The sequence below is a fragment of the Orbicella franksi genome, chromosome 4, assembly GCF_964199315.1.
Source record: "Orbicella franksi chromosome 4, jaOrbFran1.1, whole genome shotgun sequence".
Taxonomy (NCBI): domain Eukaryota; kingdom Metazoa; phylum Cnidaria; class Anthozoa; order Scleractinia; family Merulinidae; genus Orbicella; species Orbicella franksi.
In genome coordinates, this window is record NC_138148.1 from 4,670,499 (window position 1) to 4,690,604 (window position 20,106).

At 39.6% G+C, this 20,106-nt stretch overlaps 3 protein-coding genes across 4 annotated transcripts in view; 2 read left to right on the forward strand and 1 right to left on the reverse strand.

Moving 5' to 3' along the window:
- On the forward strand, positions 1-11,154 carry LOC145484240 (TNF receptor-associated factor 4-like). Its single transcript, XM_081462881.1, has 7 exons — positions 1-417; positions 2,628-2,691; positions 2,972-3,073; positions 3,954-4,118; positions 6,361-6,435; positions 9,042-9,119; positions 10,103-11,154. Exons 1-7 carry the CDS (start codon positions 248-250, stop codon positions 10,808-10,810), a joined length of 1,362 nt encoding a protein of 453 aa, XP_081319007.1. The 5' UTR covers positions 1-247; the 3' UTR covers positions 10,811-11,154.
- Positions 1-20,106, forward strand: part of LOC145484217 (TNF receptor-associated factor 6-like) — a 204,127-nt gene that overhangs the window by 29,586 nt on the left and 154,435 nt on the right. The gene's annotated exons all lie outside the window — the stretch shown is intronic.
- LOC145484250 (TNF receptor-associated factor 4-like) overlaps positions 9,134-20,106 on the reverse strand; it is a 27,817-nt gene continuing 16,844 nt past the window's right edge. The window contains exon 7 of one of the 2 annotated variants that reach the window (XM_081462892.1): positions 9,134-9,577. In XM_081462892.1, the coding sequence (XP_081319018.1) occupies positions 9,509-9,577 (69 nt within the window). In that variant the 3' untranslated portion in view covers positions 9,134-9,508. Of the gene's footprint in view, positions 9,578-14,657; positions 16,749-20,106 lie in introns of those variants that run through there. The other variant, XM_081462890.1, reaches the window with a different exon arrangement.

A 20,106-nucleotide genomic window follows, 5' to 3' on the forward strand; every position in this document is an offset into this window, starting at 1 on the left:
TCATTTTTGTTTATTCCATGAGTGAAAAATGATCTATTAAGAGTTAGCGTGATTTAAAAGTAACGCAATCCAGAAACGTATGTCACTAACTCGGTGACGTCAGTGCAGTGTGGACTATTAGTTTCCTAGAAAGTAGGAAATTTTAGCATATTTAATATTTCTAAGAATCGTAATATTCTCGAAGTAGTTCGTCTGTGGCCACGTTAGACCTAAAATTTCATACCGTGGAATTATAATTTAGATCCAAATGATGGAAAGGGAAAGCATTAAATTGCCTTGTGGCTACGAGGAAGACTTCACGAGTCCAGTTGACGATGATTTACAATGTTTGATTTGTCAGCTGCCGTTGCGAGAGCCAGTTCTGACGAGATGTGGTCATAGATTTTGTCGGCAGTGCCTCGACAGACACATGGCAAGGTTCGTGTTATTGTTAGTTTTATGCGTGCGTCTTATTTAAACTAATTTGTAAAAAACAAAAAAAACAAAAAACAAAAAACGAAAACGGCGGATATACACGCCGAAGAGGTGCTGTTTATTCAGTGATCGTTCCCGTCGTATTTATTTATAACACGAGGAAAAAAAAACATTCAATGTAAATTCTGTATTGTTATAAGTCTAAAGTGTCAACTACATAGTAGATTAATTTAGAGGAAGACAGTTTCTCAGTGTACCTGTGTCATTATGTCGCTAGTGTGAACCATCTTGAGATTTCATCCGCCATTGCGGACGGTTGTTTCGTTCGAAAGTGATTTGCAGCGGGAAGTGTGACTCCTTGCTCGCTTTTACTAGCTTAATATGAAAATATGCTACATATTTATGAATCAGTATTGCCAGTTTAATTCACTGAAAGATGCTCACAGTATTTCAAAGTGATCAAACAGGTTTTTATGGCTGCAGAGAGCACTGCGGATGGATACGTTCATGTTGTGTTTTAATTTCAACTTGTTAGTTGTCTGATCGAATTTGTATTTACGAGATTAATTGGCAAGTCACAACAGGTTTGAATGAAATTCTTCTAGACTTTCTGTAAATTTTTCGAAAAAAGAAGGTCGTATTTATATCGGTGTTTTCTTGATTTAGCGTGTGCTGCGCACGGAATTGAAAACGTTTATAATTTTGTACCGTGTATAACCGAAAAGACACTTGGGAGGACTTGCTTGTACGCATGAATAAACATAGTAGGGTAGACAAAAAAAGTTAGCCGAAACATTGATTTAAATAAATGACGCATTTGATTATCTTAAACGAAAGGACGAAGGTGCTTTTAAAGCTGAGTTCTAGTAACACGATGCGAGAAAAGCAGCCCTAAACTATGTATCATAATCCTATGATGCAGGCTTAGGGCAAATACAAGTGATACAAAACAATTGGTTCATATTTTTTCAGCTGTGCGTCATGGAGTTAGGATATATTTATGCACCTATCAATGTTAAGCCGCTGGGGGTGGTGGGAGGCCGGGCAAAGGCGGGGGATTTGAACTCCGATCATCTTTTCAGTTCAAATGCCCGACACCAGGGAAATTAACCTTGGTCAAAAGAGTGCAAATTCCCCATCCCAGGGATATTAGTGTTGTTCCAAAGAATGCAAATTCTCCATCTCTGTCTAGAAAAAGGCATAGGTCTGTCAAAAAGAGAATTAAACATCAAAAAGTTGTAAATAAAATTAAGGCTACAAAGCAACAACTTGAAACGAGCGTCTGTTTAATAGAAAAATGTCACCTAATTTATATTAAAGTTGTGACGACTCCCTAAACATGTACGACTTAACAAGACAGAAAACATGGAAATTCTGATCACGACTAATGTCCTACACTATTGTGACATTTTAATTACTTACAATTTAAACAGAAACGATGGAAATAAAATGTTGAACTCTATCTGTAGTAGAGATATATGAAAAAGCCCCATAAGAGGACTCAAGATCTTAGATGTATTCACTAATTCGTAATTATACACTACACATGATAGGCTCATAAAGATGAAGTTCAATAATTCAATTTCGTTTAGTACTAAAATTATGACCATGCTTAGAAACAACATGCATTGCGAATTGAATGTATGAAGGTGAATACAGAACACTATATATCCTGTAAAATGTTTCATAATTTCAATTCATTTGAGCTTAAATTAGAAACAGTCTTACGCTATGTAGGATTCGGAAATTTGTTTCCGTACACAACTTTCAAAATACAAATCAATGATGTTCAGCACTGGAGTTAACCTTTAACTAAGGAAAAACCAAGATCTGTAACAAAGGCCTTGTTTACAGAATATCTGCAACAATGTTCAGTTCGACACCAAACTTCTGAGCATCTCCTGCACAGCCAGCGATCTGGAACATTGTTTTCTTCCAATTCTGTTCAGTTTGTTTCCAGTCATTCTCGGTCATCAAAGATGGCGTCGGTAGGGCTTAGTCTACTAACGATTGAAGTCAAAAGTTCCGACCCTCGGGACTCGGCGAATGATCAAAAGTCCCACGAGCAGACTTGTTACGTCAAAACCCCCGCCTATGCCCCCCCCCCCCCCCCCCCTTCAGCGGCTTAACATTGATAGGTGCATTACTTGGGAAGCCAGAGTAACAGTCCGACATAAAAAAAGACCCTAACAATTCTTAATGTTCGTTCACAGCCAAGAAAGCCAGCAGCAAGAGTGTAGTTGTCCTGTTGACAGAGAGGAACTTGACCGCCAAATGGTAAAAACATCATTATCAACAAGTTAAAAGAAGTCGGAGAAAACAAAAACTAGTTTGCAGACATTTAATTCCTTAGAAACCGTAAGACGCCCTTCTAGACAGGGGGAAAAAATAACTGATAGGGCTGTTGAAAAAGGGGGAAAAAGGAAATGCCTGCAGCTGTTGCTAGAGATTTTATGGAATGACTCAACGCTGTGAGGCTTAATGTAAACAAACATTATCTGGCCCATAAATGCAGTTATGCACGTATATGTAATGATTTATCATTTTTTTTATAAAGGACATATTTCCCGACAAAGCCACCGAAAGGAAGATTCTTTCGTTTAAAATAAAATGCTCCAGCGATGGTTGCGATTGGACCGGTGAACTAAGGGAAAAAGAGGTAAAGAAGCAAGCTATCGCGTCACTTTGTGAGTTAGCGAGTCAGTTGGTAAAACACTAGCACTGCGCCCACATTGCAGTGGACATGGATTAGAATCCCGTTCAAACTCGATTTGTATTTTTTTTTCAGAATTTTGAAATAAAATGAATTGTCGCTTTTTTACGTCCTCCAATTAAAACGAACCATCGAATCATCTTTTGAACACTACAATTCAAAGCAAATTTTGTTTTTTCACTTATTTAATTTGTCCCTCAGTTTCCGAACTCAAAGCGCTAAAAAAGATGTCTGCGATTTGCCATATTCAATTTGGGGTTAGGGTTAGAAAATAGGATTACAAAAAATATGGAGTCATCGTAGAAAAATCGCTCTCGGAGAAAAAATAGTTAGAAATAAAAAATTCGCAGACGCTTTTTTGTTGTTTATATGTCAAACTAGCTACTGCCCAAATTTGAAGGCAAACGAACAAATTCCCTTTGACTTGTAGCTTTCCGAAAGGGACCCAAAAGATGATTCGGACGCTCACATTTAAAGGTCGAAAAACTCGACAATTCATTTTTTTCAAAATTCTTGGTATAGTGTATGGCCAGCTCGATAAGCCTTAATTTGATATAGGGGTTTTGGTATTTACAGTTTAAACCGGACGCGCTACATCGCTTGGACGCGACACACCTCAAAGGTGCTCTAAAGCATACGGTAACCTCAAGCAGTTATTACTGTGCCAACAAGAGATTATTGAATAACAAATGGCAGCTGATGTTAATGCATCGAGTGGGTATCGCTTCAAAATCACTTTCAGCGTACATTTCAGTGACGCTTGAACCAACCGAGTAACTAGTTTGTAGTTTTATTTTTATACTAATACATTAACTTACTTTAACAGGATCATCTAGCGTCTTGCAGTTTCAAGCTTGTTTCTTGCACCAACGAAAACTGTCAAGTGACGATTCAAAGAAAAGAACTTGAAGAACACGCGACCAACTCGTGCCTGTGGAGGATTGAAGTTTGTGATCACTGTAATGAGTCACATCCAAAGTGTCTGATTCAAGTACGTTATAAGCAGGCTACTCTCTTTAACAATTGTTAATCATTGATTTCCTAAATGGTTGGGCGGGTTGAAACAACTTGACGAGAAAACAATCGTGCGCAGTGCCGCCATTAATCGCAAATCCCCACTGATCCCACAGTGAATGAGTTGCCAGCAATCGGATACCCGTGTTATACGCAAAGAACTCTGGGATCGTCAGAGGGCAAACACTGCAAGTCGCTGGAAGGAAATTTATGGAAAAAGTTGTTTCGACGTCCATAAAAAAAATTAACAAATCAACGTCAGTTTTTCTGCGTCTGTCCTCTTATTGATGATAAATTGCGTCATAACATTGTCAAAGTGGCTGTGGACCCACGAGCCGCAGGCGAGTGGTTCCGCAGTAAACTTCGATGATGTTATGACGAATTTTATCATCAATAAGAGGACAGACGCATAAAAAACAGACGTCAATTTGTTTTTTACAATAACAAGACCCAGAATAGTCAGATGCCAGGAATAAATGAGGGGAAAAGACTCTCTAAACTTACCGCGCCGTAAACAAAGATAAGTGAATTTTATTCAAAATGACGCGAACATTGTCAACAGCTTTTCTCGCTTTTTGATTGGCTACTTCAAAAAGTCCATAAAATCTCATTGGTTAAAAAGTTGACAGTTTGACAGCTGAAAGTTGAACTTGAAAGCTTGCACAAATTAGAATTTTATTCGCTTGTACTCTTATTGATGATAAAAATGATCCAATCAGCGCGCGAGAAGTTAGACATTACTAGCTTAAGACATGCTTGTAAAAACAAAACTTTAAGGTTTTGAACAACACAATGGCCACACAGCATGAGTCGCGTGATCTGTCTACTCATTTTATCAACCCCACACAGCACAATGCTCGCCACCGGGCAAATTCCCAATATTGTTTGTGTAACTGAGCTTCAAAATAAGCCAAAAGTAGCCTGTACACAACTTAAGGCTTTACTGGGTTATTTCCTCTCGATTTATACCTAATTTTGTAATATTTCAAGACCTTTACGCGATGTAAATTTCACAATAAACCTCTCGCAAGCGAGGGAGTTTATCGGTATATTCCCGGGGTAGATTTTATCATATATTTCACTGTTATTTCAACAAAAACTTACATTATCCACGTATCAACATTGCCCAAGTCCATTTGCGATAAAACAACGGCGAAAATGTGTTGATCTCTCCCCAAAATCGTATTTGGGACTTCGAAACAACTTTTTGCTATACATTTCGTTCTAGTGACTTGCAATGTTTGCCTCCTGACAATCCCAGAGTTCTTTGCGCAAACATGGGTATCCGATTACTGGCTAGGCTCGATTTACTGGGAACTCCTTCATTAAGTCACCTAGCGTCAATTAAGGCATAAAAATTCATTAGTTTTATTGCAACGCCAAAAAAACGAAATGGTATTTCTATTCTGTGTATATTGTTAGAGGGCCCTGTGCTGTGTTGCACTTTACTTTACAGGACAAGATTCTATTCCTGCTCTGAGATGCAGTTTTTATTGGGCGCTTTCCATTAAACCAAACATTCTGGGGCACATTTCATACATTTTCAGAGATGAATGTAACAGAATTTTCCACAGAGAAGAGGACAACCTCGCGAACTATGTCCCAAATTCTCGAAAATTTCTTACCGGGAATTTCTGTTCCATTTTTAATTTCCGGAATTTTTAGTTGAACGGTGCGCATTTCAGAAATTTAACAATGTTCGGATTTTCTGGAAAACCGTTCCAAGGAAATTTCCGTACCATTTGGTCCCGTTGCGAAAGTTCCGAGATTTTTGGTTGGACGGAATTTGCCCTTTGTCTCTTTACATGTCCAATTTTTCCAGGTTTTTGTTTCTTGTTTTTTTTTTTAGGCAGCATTGTCTCTTTTTAAACTCAAGGTGGTTAGTTTCTTTGTCTTAGTGCTCGAAAATGCTACAACCTCGTACCGGGAGGCGTCGTTCCCCTTGACCAGCGGTCAGGGAACGTGCGACTCTGGAAAGTTTTGATTGGAAGTCCTGCTTCCGATTGAATTGTACATACCAGGCTGACAATCAATAATGAAGTCGCCGGTGTATTCATTTCGATCCTGATTACCATTGTTTAACGGAACTCTCTAGAGTCGCTCGTTTCGTCAAGCTTGAGCAGCAGTGAGGAACGAAGACTCGAAGAACGAGATTGAAAAGAACTGCTGAAAATAAAAGTTACTAGACGTGAAACATGTGTTTCCATGCATGTCCGTAGGATCATGTTGAGAGGTGTGAGAAGAAGCCTATGGAATGCCCAAATAGTTGTGGCGAGATTATTGTTCAAGCAGAGGTAGGTGGCTCAATTTCGATCCACGCCTCGATAGGTTTGTATTTCTTTCAAGTTGTCTTTATATTAAAATTTAAATTAAAAACAGATCTAAAAAACGTTGAACAGAAAGGAACGGAATTGAACGGAAACATGACTACAAGCTACATAGGCTACCAGCTCGCGTGGATGTAGACGAATTAAAGAAGAAAATATCTCCAGAAGAAGACTGGGCAACGAAACATCGCTATAGCTACTGAGGAAAGGACTGAATTTTGCTATAACGCCACACACCGTACCCACGAAGGACGCACTCGATTCTGTTGAAGCCGCCATATGCCACTTACCTCAAGAAAATGAGGACGTAACTAGAACGGAAGTTTACAGAGCTTTAAAGCAGGCTAAACCACCAGAACAATGAAACCTGACGAAAGCACTCAAAGAACTAAAAAGTGACGAAAACATCGTAATCATCAGAGCAGATAAAGGGAATTGTACAGTCGTCATGGAGAAAACCGACTGCCGTAACCAGATTCAAGAAATACTGCAAGATCAGAACGTCTATATACCAATCAGCAATAAGAGGCGCAATCCAACATCAAGAACAGAGCTTGAGTTTGAGAAAAAACTCTTGGACCTCAAGAAGCTTGGGAGCCTCAACGAAACAGACGACTGGAAGCTCTGCCTCTCCGACTCCACACCAGCGTCGTTTTACGGTTTACCTAAGATTCACAAAGTGGAACTGTAGCAAATGGACGATCATCTCACTCTCCCGAAAGACACAGAAACGCGGATACCACTGAGACCCATAAACAGCTGTATTGGCTCGCCGACCTTTGAGCTTTCAAAGTACCTGGCTTCCGTGCTGAAGCACCTTGCGAATGAATCCGAAGATTCTGTCAAGAATGCTAAACAGTTTGCAGAGTTTATAAGTAACCGGGAGGTGGCCGAAGAGGAACTGGACGTTGTGTCGTTTGACGTGATTTCACTCTTCACCTCCATGCCGATCGTCATGGCTATAGACATTGTTCAGAGAAAACTCGAGGGATCTCATGATTGGAAAAATCACACGCAGTTGAACAAAGACCAACTCCTGGACTTACTCTCCGTTCTTCCACACAACAGCTATTTCATATTTGAGGTAACCCAATACCATCAGCTATCGGGGTGTGCCATGGGATCTCCAGTCAGTGCGGTCATCGCAGAGCCAGTTGTAATGCAAGAAGTTGAGAAGAAAGCAATAGAAACTTCGCCCGTCAAAATAAAATGGTGGCTCCGCTATATTGACGATTCGAACGCGTACATCAAGAGAGATGGTATTGAGGTTTTTAACGGTCACTTAAACTCTATAAATACCAACATTCAGTTTACAGTAGAGATGCCTACAGCAACCATAGGCAAGAAGAGCATAGCCTTCCTGGACACCAACAACACTGTGAATAAAGACGGAAAGATCAAGGTGGGTGTATACCGCAAGGCCACACATACGAGCAAGTATTTGGATTACCATTCATACAGCCCAGCGCAAAGCAAAAGAGCTGTTGGTAAGACCTTAATGGACCGCGCTAAATGCATTCCATCAACAACTGCGCAAAGACAGAGAGAGAAACCACGTGTTATCAACGACCTAAAAGTTAATGGCTATCCTGAAAACTTCACCACTGGCCACGACACACACCCTAATTATGCGAGAATTTTGGAAACAGGCGTGAAAAAAAAAGGACAAAAGGCTTTTTCTAGAGTCATTACATTCATTCCTGGACAAGAACTCTGTTCATGAAAGAGCACCCTTCCCAAGTTTATGCATTACTGGTTTCCTCCCTAAGGAACAACGAACAGTGACGTCTTAACTACATATTTGCATTCCGTGGCTCTTGCACAGTACATTTATGTAAAGAAGACCGCAGAAGGCGGTCCAAAACTCAGTTTTAACGTTTTTTAGATCTGTTTTAAAGTCCTTTTTTAAATTTTAATCATGGACACAGATCGCTCCAACAGTTTTATTGTCTTTATATGTTTCCCTCTATTATTCTAAATTTCCTTTGAACTTAGCATCTTCGGAAATAATCGGGAAAATTTCTAGATCAACAAACTACAGTAATTCTGCATGGTTCAGTTTTGAAACGTCACGATTGAATTTTTGTCTGCTTTGAAGGACCGATGACAATACATTACAAATATACATGTTCAATACTGGTTTATTAGCTGGCTGGGTGAATCGAAGATATGAGCCATGAAGAGTCGCCCCCATTTTCGATTGAACAATATAACGCGTTGTGTCCTGAAGAATGGTTGAACCCTCTGCGCTTTACTCGAGCGGGAAAAGGCATTTGGGTCCTGACAACCTACTCTATTAAGAGCGCCCGGATCTGCCTCTGCTAGTGCACAAGGTTAGAGCACATGTATACTGAATTAAATACTACAGAGGCCTTTTGGCTGCAGTGCGCAAGAAATGAAACTGTTTACAAGGAAACTACTTTAACATGCAGTTCAACTAAAATGATACAATGTGCCTTTATCTCAACGGAACATACTCTAATAACCCTGACAACGTTTCATTTTAATAGTTATAAGCATGTTGGGAAAAGGAAGATAAGTTAATAATATTCAGTCAATCTTGATACTTTTAGATTGCATCTCATACTAACGACCACTGTCCGCTGTCCGTGGTTTCCTGTCCGTATGCTCAGATGGGCTGCAATGCAAAGGTAATATGAAGTTATTTAAGAAGGCAATAGTAGTTCGGTCTGTAATAATGGCACGGTAAGAGTTATAGAAATCGATTTGTTAATCACGAAGTATATGATTTATAAGGGTTTCTAATAGTAACTGGACAGACTCATGGACGGATCCAGGGGAGGGGTGGCTGGTAACTTGGGGTTGCAGAACCAATGGGGCATGTTCCCAAAATCTTGCAATTTGAGAATTGGAACCTAATTGAAAACCGTTTCTCTAGGAATACTAGCAATGCCACACATTAGAAATTACAGTAAGCTACCTGTCCAGAGAGTTTGCCGTTATTTCTGCCATAATACTCACAAACTTTTTCAATTTTTCTGTTTCGCACCTCCAAAAGGGGGGTGATTAGCCACCTAATTCACCCCCACCCCCTAAATCCTCTCCTTCGGGCTGAAGAGCAATTCTTAAACGGTCTCACTGAGTTTATCTGTGAAGGTTAGGAAGAAGAATATTATTGTAATTCAACTATTCGCGTCTCTCATAATTTTAGGTTTTTAACTTATTATATTGTATATTGTATTCATAGTATTGTTCGTTTTTCATTAGGTTTGTAATTTTATTTTCCGAGGGCAACAAGTTTATTAGCCTTTGGTTAACCCTTCTTAAATAAGGTCTTTGTTATTATTATTATTATTATTATTATTATTATTATTATTATTGTTATTATTGTTATTATAAAAGGGGGTTACGTTAAGACGTTAAACCAACGACTTAATGTCCGATAACGCGAGCTAGGCCAAATCCAGTGTAATTTCATTCAAGAAGAATAGGCCCGCTGGGATTCTAACCCACTCCCTCCTTCTTTGAAGAGGGAGGGAGGTAGTGGGTTCGAATCCCTCTTTGAAGAAGGAAGGAGCCAAGTAAGCTATAGGCGGATCATTCTGAACCAACCGTTCCCTTGTTATGTCGGCTAAATTACTAGAGTAAATGATTTGTTAAATTCTGCGTTTAGATTCAGAGGAAGGAAGTCGAAACCCATCTCCAGTCCACAATGCAACTGCATCTTGACTTAGCATGTACAACTTTTAAAGAAACTACTGGAAAGCTTGAGGAAAAGATGAACGCGCTCCAGCTGAAGCAAGAAGAACTTGACAAGGAAAGAATAACACTAAGGGAGCAAGTGAAAGAGTTAACAGCGAAAAATGTCGCTCTTGATGCAAAGATGGCCGCTCAGGAGAAAGAAGTCTCTGTTTTGAGAAGTGAATCCTCCAAATTTGTGTGGAGGATAAATGGTTTCAGCGAGATTTTACGACGGGCCATCAGTGGAACCGAGCGTGAAATATACAGTGAGCCTTTCTTCACTGGAAAAATGGGTTACAAATTATCAGTCTGTATTCAACCAGATGGCAATCAGTCAAACAAGAACAGGTATCTTTCAGTAAACCTCCGTCTTATGAAAGGCACTTACGACAACATACTGGCTTGGCCTTTTCATTATAAGGTCACATTTACGTTGATTGATCAACAAGATGATGTGTCTTGGCCATGGAGGGAAAATGTAACACAATCTCTGATAAGCCGAGGAAGTAAGCTCACTTCAGATGTATCATGCAGCATGGAAGGCATTGCAAGATTTGTGTCCCACAAGGTTCTGAAGACAAGGCGCTACATTGTCAACGACACAGTGTTTCTTCAAGTAGAGATTGGCCCTCCGACATAGAAGAACGAAAAGGTGACTTGGAACAATGAACACAGAATCTTCCCTTTTGTTTATGTTTTTTTTTTTTTTTTTTTATGACAAGCAACGTTAATTTATGGCCTCACTCATGTGTGGTCTCTTACGAAAATTCCCATTAGCCTAGCCTTAATTTAGTTTATAGTGAGCAATTATTCCACTCATGCGCGTTGGATATGACACGGTAGATTGCCAACGAGGCGCATAGCGTGGAGTTGTCTATAACCATCTCGTATCCAACAAGCATTAGTGGAATAATTTATTAATTAAAAACGTCCCCAAAATATAGAAAACTAAACTAAAAAAAATGCACCCCTCCCCAACCCCCCCCCCCCAAAAAAAAACACGCACACGCTTACCATATTTCAAATATTTTCGCTCGTGCGCGATTGATCTAAACACTTCTTCACGTGATTAAATATGCCTCCGCTAACACTAGGGAATATCCGAGAGATATTTTCCAAGTTTCAAAACTGCGCTTGCTGCGAAAAATATTTGAAGGATAATAAACACCAGTCTCCATTTGGAGCGAAAATTGTACTAGCCGCGAGCTATTATGTCAAGAACTGGAGGCTCGTGGTGCTGCAGTAAACTTCGACAATGTTATGACGCAATTTATCATCAATGAGAGGACAGACGAGTTCGGGGGAGGAGCGCGGGCTCTTTTCCCGAACAGCGGCTGGTAATCGAGCCTATCTGTACTCTTATTATGAAAAAATGAGCCAATCAGCGCGCGAGAAGTTAGACATTACTAGTTATTGTAAAAAATGGTTTCGAATTATCTCTCGCGCGTGCCTCTGAGCATTAGGGCAGAATCTGAGCGCGCGTTATATCGGCTACAGACACCAGCCATATAATGTATAAGAAGAAAATAAATTCATGGATGTGAAAATATAACAGGATAAAAAGGTGTGAAAAAAACGACCACAAAAGAAAAAAACCAAAAAAAAACCCCACTATTTTCAAAGAATACAATGCAGTTGTGGTGAAGGCTTAGCACTATTGTTCAGGTCACTGGATGTCGCAATGTGCCATGACATGAGAGTTTATCGCACCTGGTAGTCACCTTTTCAATAACTCTTGGAAAGTCAATGAAGCAGTCATTCATTCAAGCCCTGAAATTTAAGACACTCAAAGAACCAACCTGGCCATTGAAAAAATCTTCAATTTATCATAAGCGAAAACAACAACAACAACAACAACAAAACAACCACGTACCAATAGCAGAAAACGGATGTTCTCTTTTACTGCTCTTCAATTGTGGAACAGTCATGATGACTTTGTCTATTCGGGCGATCTAAAGAAGTTCAGAGGAAACTACTGCACGATGCGTAAATTCACGCCTGATAACTTGAAAATTGACAGACTTTTTAATTTCTTATTGAACTTAGGTTTAATTTTTAAAACTTAGCACTCTAAGTAATTTAATTCCTATTATTGTAACATTCTAGTAGCTTAGTATCCTATGTTGTAATGTTTAAACTTCCTGTAAGTAGTCATGTTCTAACTTAGTTTCATATATAGGGCAATCAGGAAGACTACAGTCTCGACTGTAATTATGCACCCTTTTGAAATAAAGTCGCATTATCAGAAAAAAAACAAAAACCAAAAACAACAAGACAAGCAAACTGTCTTCCCCGCAGTTTTTATTGTTTTGTTCTTAAGTTTAAAACAAGTTTGAAAGATGCTGTAGAGCTGACAGAACCAGCAACTCTAAATTCACTGATCGACTGATCGATTGAAGTGTATCAGTGACAAAGGAATTGTTAAGTTCTGCCATGACTACATCTTTCGCCTGTCTTGAGAGCGGATCTATTTCAGTGATATCACCCGCATCACGTGACCCTAAAGGAATTGACCAGGGTGATGGACTCCTGGGCCGGGTTGTTCGAAGCCCGATTTAGCTAACTCAGGATTAGCGAGAAGTTTGATTTGAGTTTTGCAACTTTTCGGTGCGGTTCTATTGTTTGCCCTTCAGTTTTGAGTCTGAATAATTCTAAACTACACAAAAAAGGTAGTGAAAAACATATTTATACCAGAAAAAACTAATACTTCGGTTAACTTTTAATCCTGGCCGGGTTTAGCGCTAAACCTGATTGGGTAAAATCTTTCGTCGGAACTAATACAATGAGCTTACTGAATAGATTAGACTTGAGAATCTCATGGTTCTAAAAATTAATCTTTGAAATAATTGAACTGAATCCGATTTAAACTTGCTTTAATCAAGAAAGTATTAATTTGCGTATATGATACTCAAAGCTGTTACATTAATAAAATTAAATTTTAGATCTTTGGTTAAGGCAGTTTAGATGTTGATTTAAGAAATAAAAAGGCGTATTATATTAAATTGTGGCATTCTGAGGTCGTCTCCATGCCCATATATTAAAGACTGCTGTTTACAATTTCTAATGGAAGTAGTAAAGACACATGCTTCGGTGGCTGATCTAAGGCCAGTTTGGTCGAACGATGGGTCGTATTTTGGTAAAACGTAGTCGAGCCAAATTACCCATGGCGAGACCAAACGAGCATGATATACTATCGAAGCGTATCAAGAAAGGTGCGATAAGGTATTTACCTTCAAGTGGTCTCAAGTGAGCATGATATCGTAGCCATATCAGGTCAGTGATTTGATATCTCAGAACATCAGGAGAGTAGAAACGGCTTGTCATTGGCTAACTGCGAATTTGGGTACACTTAAAATATTTCTAGCGTTGTGTTCTTGGGCAAGACGCTCCCACAGTACCTCTCTTCCCCTAGGTGTAGGACAACTGAAGTAGTAAACGAGGCGGGCTTACGAGGACATTCCCTACTTCGTGTACCCACCTAGTTTACAACTAATGAAAATAACCGAGTCGAGAAATCTGGGTAGGATTCAAGGACTAAGTTCCCAGCAGCCTATGTCCTACGAGCCTGCTGCGAACTTATATACATTGAAAAATAAAAATTCTAGCGAGTGGCGTTGACTTAGGAGGATTGCATACCGATGATGTAACCTCAAACCTGATGACTAATTCTAGTTTATAATATAGCCGTGTTTCACACGTATTCGGAACTACCAAATTCACAAGAGACATCACTATATCAAAGCTTTATTACCACGAAGTTTTAGAAGCTTGAATAACACAGCGTATTTTTATACTTACAACGCGTCGTTTTCTACGCTAAGCAACATACATTTTCAAAAGTAACCTTCACAATTTTTTTGACAACTCTTTGTATCATTATCTTTAGGTGTCTAGAACCGATACTAAGAAAAACGATCCACACTATTCTAATAGTACGGAATTTCACATAAAAGCCATCAGACCTGACCTGACCTGACCTGACCTGAAGCTACAGCTAATAAAACATCAGCTTCTTGCTGCTCACGTGAACAATGTCTCCACAATTTTAAGATGAAAGTCAGTTTTGCCGGACGCTTTAAGGTTAAAATGATTCCATTTTATGTTGTGGCCTGTGGTTTTGACATATTTCCTGGAAAATGCCTTAAGTGGTCTGCAAATGATTTTCCTTTCTTAAACATTACCATAAAACAGTTCAACATCTAGAAGGGTTTTCAAATCCATCACGGTTTTCATGTTATAATGCATATCAGCCATGTGGTCTGGCAGACAGCTTTATGCCAAAATCAGTTATGGAAATGATTTCATTATCATGGATAGCTTGGAACAATCAATCGATATCTTGACTTCTTAAATAGTGGTGTCCGAATACTCCTGATGTTTAGTTTACTCAAGATGGCAGCCAATAAAACATCGAGAAAATGACGAAAGCAAGGTAGTGTAATTGTGTGAAAGGATTTTTATTTATTTTTTTTTGGGGGGGAGGGGGGGGTCACGTGACTATCCTATGTTTCGTTAAAAGACTGCGCTGTGTTTTCTTTCTGACCTCATGGTCATCTATGCATTATTTTTCTTCAATAAAAGCAAGTCGACCATTTTGTTGGACACGTGTGTAAGTCCGGCGACTCGTAATCGGTATTTGTCTCTGGAGAAGCGACTGGGTGAACGTCAGAAACAAACAACATCTGCAATCCGGGAACACCAGTCTCAGGCCAACCACGAGATCGACTGGGAAGGAGTCAAGATTCTTGATAAAGAGTCGGTAGATATCAAAAGGAAAATCAAGGAGGCCATCCATATCAGACGTCAACGCCCAACACTGAACAGAGATGGGGGCTATGATCTTCCCGCCATTTTTGACCATCTGTTGTCACGTGATTAAACAATTTGCATTCACGTGACAACGTCAGCTCACTTTAATCGCTGATGAAGACTGTGCGATACAGTCGAAAGCTTCGTTTACAAAATTTTTCAGATCTTGTGACAAGAGTAATTGTTCGGCATTTGTGATGTTTCAGAGCGTTGGGCATTTTAATGCTAATCCATCACGTGGCCCAAATCTGCCCCTGACTCTTTGTGAGCATCTCCGTTCGACTACTTTCCACTGCAACCACTTTAGGATAATCTTTGTTTATAATATTTGCCTCATTAGCATAAGCAAGTTCTGAATATTTAAAGAGCACACCAAGATTAACTGTCCCGAGGAGTTTGAGTCCTATGCGTTCCTGTGCGACGCGGGTTTAGAAACTCAAAATTTCTCAAAGAATGTAAGAGCTTATTAGCGCTTTTGCCACCCAGAAATTTTGCAGTTTTTTTGAGAGTCAATTTCTCCTCGAATATTGCACCAAAGAGCCAAACATTTTACTAATTGCTACGTTTCACAAGCTCTTCAAATGTTTGTAGTCAATTCGAGTCTAGCGTGATGTCTTCTCTGCGTAAAGTCGTATATTAATGAGGACAAATGTAAACTATGACGTCTGCAAAGATTAGCCTACACGGCAAACCTTTCTTCTATACGAGTCTCACTCGAGTCCAATCTTTGCTAGTATAGGTAAGAAGGGGTTCAATGTGATGCCATCCGATGTTCGACATGCGACGAGCAGGGAGAAAGGTGAAAGGAGGGAAGGGAATATTGGCACGTGACATGGATTGACACGTGACATGACATGACTGTCCCAACCAGATGTAAACTGCTACTGCTATTTGAGCGACGATTGTTAAATTTTTCCTCTGCTGTTGTTTGCACTGTCGCCAAAGTGAACAGGTTTCCCAGTGAAGTACAGGGCGATAAAGCAATCCAACCGCTGTCTGCAAGAGAGGGGACGGGGTGACAGTTGGGGACATATGCCCTTCCCCTCCCCAAACTGCATTTGGCCTGCTTCACTAGCCGATTTTCTGCAACCCATCGGGGCGTCTGTTCGCAAGCGTCAAATTCAAATGTCAAAGAGCATAAAAGAAGTTGAGGAGGAAGGGGTCGAGTGGAACTGGATCAGAATCACCTGGCGAATAACGGAAAGTTAAAAAACTTAACTGGATGACGGGCTGATTTCAACCTGAAGAAACATCGTGTCTTCCACAATGTAGCGTCTTGAATGAAGTTTCAAGTGAGATACAAACTCAGGAAACCCCCATCCAATATTGTTCTTCTTATTCTTAGGTCTTTTAAAGCTTTCTGAGTTTTCTCCTGCTATAAAATGCCTGGTAATATTTTCCCGTTGGGCTGGATCTTCCTGTTGATCAATCAATGTAAACTGCACTTTCTTTTTGAAAGGCCAGGGTAATATGGCGTCATATTCACCTTTCATAACGACGATGAATACCGATAGGTGAGTATTCTTAGTACACCCCGAACCATTAGCTTCAACAGATATTTTTAACTTGTACCCATAACTTTCTGTTCTGTCCGTGTAAAATGGAGAACTATCTATAGCTTTCTTTTCCTCGGCCTTTGCTTGCCTCAAAACTTCACGAAAGTGTTCAATCTTCCAAATAAACGTCCGCGTCTCAAGTTTAACACAAGCTAAGTCAAGATGGGGTTTCACGTCAGATTCAAGATGTGATTCCATTTCTCGTCGTTGGACCTAGAAGAAAACGTAGAATTATTTAGCCGAATCTCGGAAAGAAATTGATACTATTCATACGTTAGCTGGTGGCGAATGTTTTATACCAACTACGAGACATCATACCAATGATGATGAGAATGAGAATGAGAATAGAAGTGACGGTGACAATGACAAGGACAGATTAGCGCTGGCACACCACGTATTAACCTATGTGCAGTCATATACATGTAAGCTATGGCTGGTTTGCAGTGTCACGCCATCAGAAATAAAAATCATAACCAGTCAATAAATTAATTCAAGAAGCTGATATATGAAAGATGATTGATATGTAAACAACCTCGCCAAGATTTAGGTCTGTGCGGTATTTCATTCTCCCGTTATTCGGAGAAGTGTTTCACTCAAATTTATAGAGCTTTGTGTGGAGTCGCCATATTTGTGCCCCTGGGAGGGACACAAACATGGCGGCCGTAAAGTAACAGAAACATCTGTCATCGAGTTTTGCCATTGAAACGAAACGTTATTAATCTAAAGCTCCGACACATTGAAATTAACACTTATAGAGCGACAACTGTTTAGTTAGCAAAAACTTGAGCAATAACTCATCTTTTTGACCTACTCGAGAACCTTATCGGGCCGCCATTTTAATGTCACGCAACGCATAAACTTGGAAATTCAAACGTGCCCCATTTCAAAATGAGGAACCCTGTCGAGCTTAAACGCTGCAAAACGTCAAGTTATTAGAGGGCCTTACGTCTGATGAAATTAAAACTTCAGAAGGATTGGTAATTTCTTATTTTGGAAAATGATGACGTCACATGAAAAGCGGCAATTAAACAATTAGATTATGAGCTCGAGATTTCTATCGCGTGATAGTTGACGAGGGCGCAGCCCGAGGCAACTATTACGCATAGAAATCGAGAGCGAATAATCTAATTGTTTTCGTATAAATCTACTAGTCGTTCAAAACGTAATCTAAATCCTCTTCACAGACACTTTGAAAACGCCAAGAAGCGGTCCCCATTTTGTTAACGGGGGTACACTGCTACGCTACTCACTATCTATCAGAGAATAGATAGTGAGTAGCGTAGCCAATCAGAGAACGGCATTCCTGATAGAACGCTAGTAGATTTATACTAAATATAGTAGAAAGTGACCCAAAGGAAATACGCGCGCTGATTGGTTTAAAACCGTGTTTAGCATGAGCTGTTGACATAATGATGGCGCGAGTGAAGATAATTATTTTTTAAAAGAAATAGAAATGTTTCGTGTCTCCGTGTTTCTATCGAGTTACAGAAACACTCGTGAAAGTTTGGGAGAACTCGGAAAAGCTGTACAAACTGACTCGCCTGTCGGCTCGTGTTCCCACAGCATTTCTCGTTCTCTCAAACTTTCACTCATGACGCGATAGTGTTCATCCGTGGAGAGAAACTATCAGCCCATAGTGCCTGTCCGAGGTAAATACCCAGATGGATAGTACTCGTCCGTGAAAAATTTTCTGTAAACAAGCGAGCCTATGAAAAAAATAAACAAACCAAATTGTATTAAGTGGGTTTTATTTATTTTCCTTTTAAATTTTGCATTTGGCTTTGACGGCTTTCATCGAAAAAGTGGTGTGGTGAACAATAGAGACAATAGAGTGTTTATGTCTCGGAACTATCGGTCTGATAGTTACCCCTTGAAAATTTGATGTCCTTTAAACTAGCATATTTGCCCTCAAAGCTTCGCTTCTCGCACAAATATTTGCTTTAAGAACATCAAATTTCCGCGGGGTAACTATTAGCCCATGGTTCCTCGATAGAAACACTATTGTTTAAATGGAAATCTCGAGCTCATAATCTGATTGCTTAATAGATAGTGAGTAGCGTAGCCAATCAGGGAACAGCAATTGTGATAGAACGCTGATAGATTTATACAACAACTCGATAGAAACATACACAAACACTCTAATACAGTCTACAGTAAATGAACGAACGCATGAATGAATGATTGAATCACTTTAAATCGGTAGGTCATATATAATTTATATATCGAGCTAGAGAGGCGAAAAAATGAAGTTAAAGCCCACTGGCATTGTTAAGAAATAGTGCAAAAAGCAACGATTAGAGAATACATAAGGAGATGTGACACCATTGAAAACATTCATGAAGTCAACCTTATCGGAAACGTACCGCTTCTTTATCTGATCACCAATCTAACATTGCTAAGTACTGTAGGCGCAACCAAGTTATAAACTCCCTGTGATGGGGGTTCTCATTCTCTTTCCATTTTTTTGTTCTTCACTTTCCCTGCCAATATCAGTGATTTTTCTCCCCTTGCATTTACTTTCTGACGGCTTCTTAGCCCATCCATTGCCCCATGTTAAACAGAATTTGACCACCCCATCGATTTAAAGTTGTGTATAATATATCTCACTGATCTTCAGTCAATCATTTAAGATCGTAGGTTCTGGAGTCTCAATTCCAGGTGTGGACTTCGAAATTTGCTTGTTTTTCTTCCTCTGTTAACTTTTGAGAGATCTCTGAAATTAAGTTCTGTGCTCAGTGTGGAATCACTATACTCCAAGGACAAGACCGCATCATGGCGGATCACCAAAGTCAAGCCCCGTTCGATGGGGTTAGTACTTGATTGGGTGCCCATATCAGTGTTGTAATGCCTTTCTTTTTCTTTTTCTTTTTTCTTCCCTATCCAAGGTGATATCACTGACTACAGAACTGTACGGGTCCGCGAATGATCCCAGGACCGCAAATGATCCTGGACCGCAAATGATCTCCAAATTGGACCGCAAATGATCCCGGACCGGAAATGATCCCCGATGTGGACCGCAAATGATCCTGATCAAAAAATAAGGAATGGCATGGATTTATATCAGAGGAAGGTGAGAACATGTACAAAAATTATGAACTAAAAAACATGTTTTATCATTTTACAAAAAAAATTTTCCACAGTTGCTGTTTTGTTCTTCGAAGGGTACAGATCGTTTTCACTGTCACGCAATAAAAAAAAATAATAATAACTCGAAAACCAACCGATGGAAAAAGCTAAGAAATTGTGATGTACGCTATAGAAGATAACTAAATAAGACACTTCTCCAAGTTTTAGGCCTGTGCGTTTCCCCAAACTTCAGATATTCGTCGTAAATGTTTCCCAGAAATTTACATAGCCCAGTAAGAAAACGCCATGTTGGTGTACATCCGTGGTACACCAATACGGCGGCCGGAATATTGTGTAAACATCTGGAACTTACTTTGGCTTTCTAGGCGACTGATTATCAGTACTAAACAAAAAAGCATTTACATAAGCACTTTTCCTAATGCTCTAACTTCTAAAAAGGCTCAAAATCATGAGATGAGTATATATTTTTCAAAAAACTCGATCG

Coding starts and splice junctions, on each gene's coding strand:
- LOC145484240 (XM_081462881.1), top strand. CDS start 248: ATGATGGAAAGGGAAAGCATTAAATTGCCTTGTGGCTACGAGGAAGAC. Junction 418..2,627: donor CTCGACAGACACATGGCAAG/GTTCGTGTTATT, acceptor GTTCGTTCACAG/CCAAGAAAGCCAGCAGCAAG. Junction 3,074..3,953: donor GTGAACTAAGGGAAAAAGAG/GTAAAGAAGCAA, acceptor TTACTTTAACAG/GATCATCTAGCGTCTTGCAG.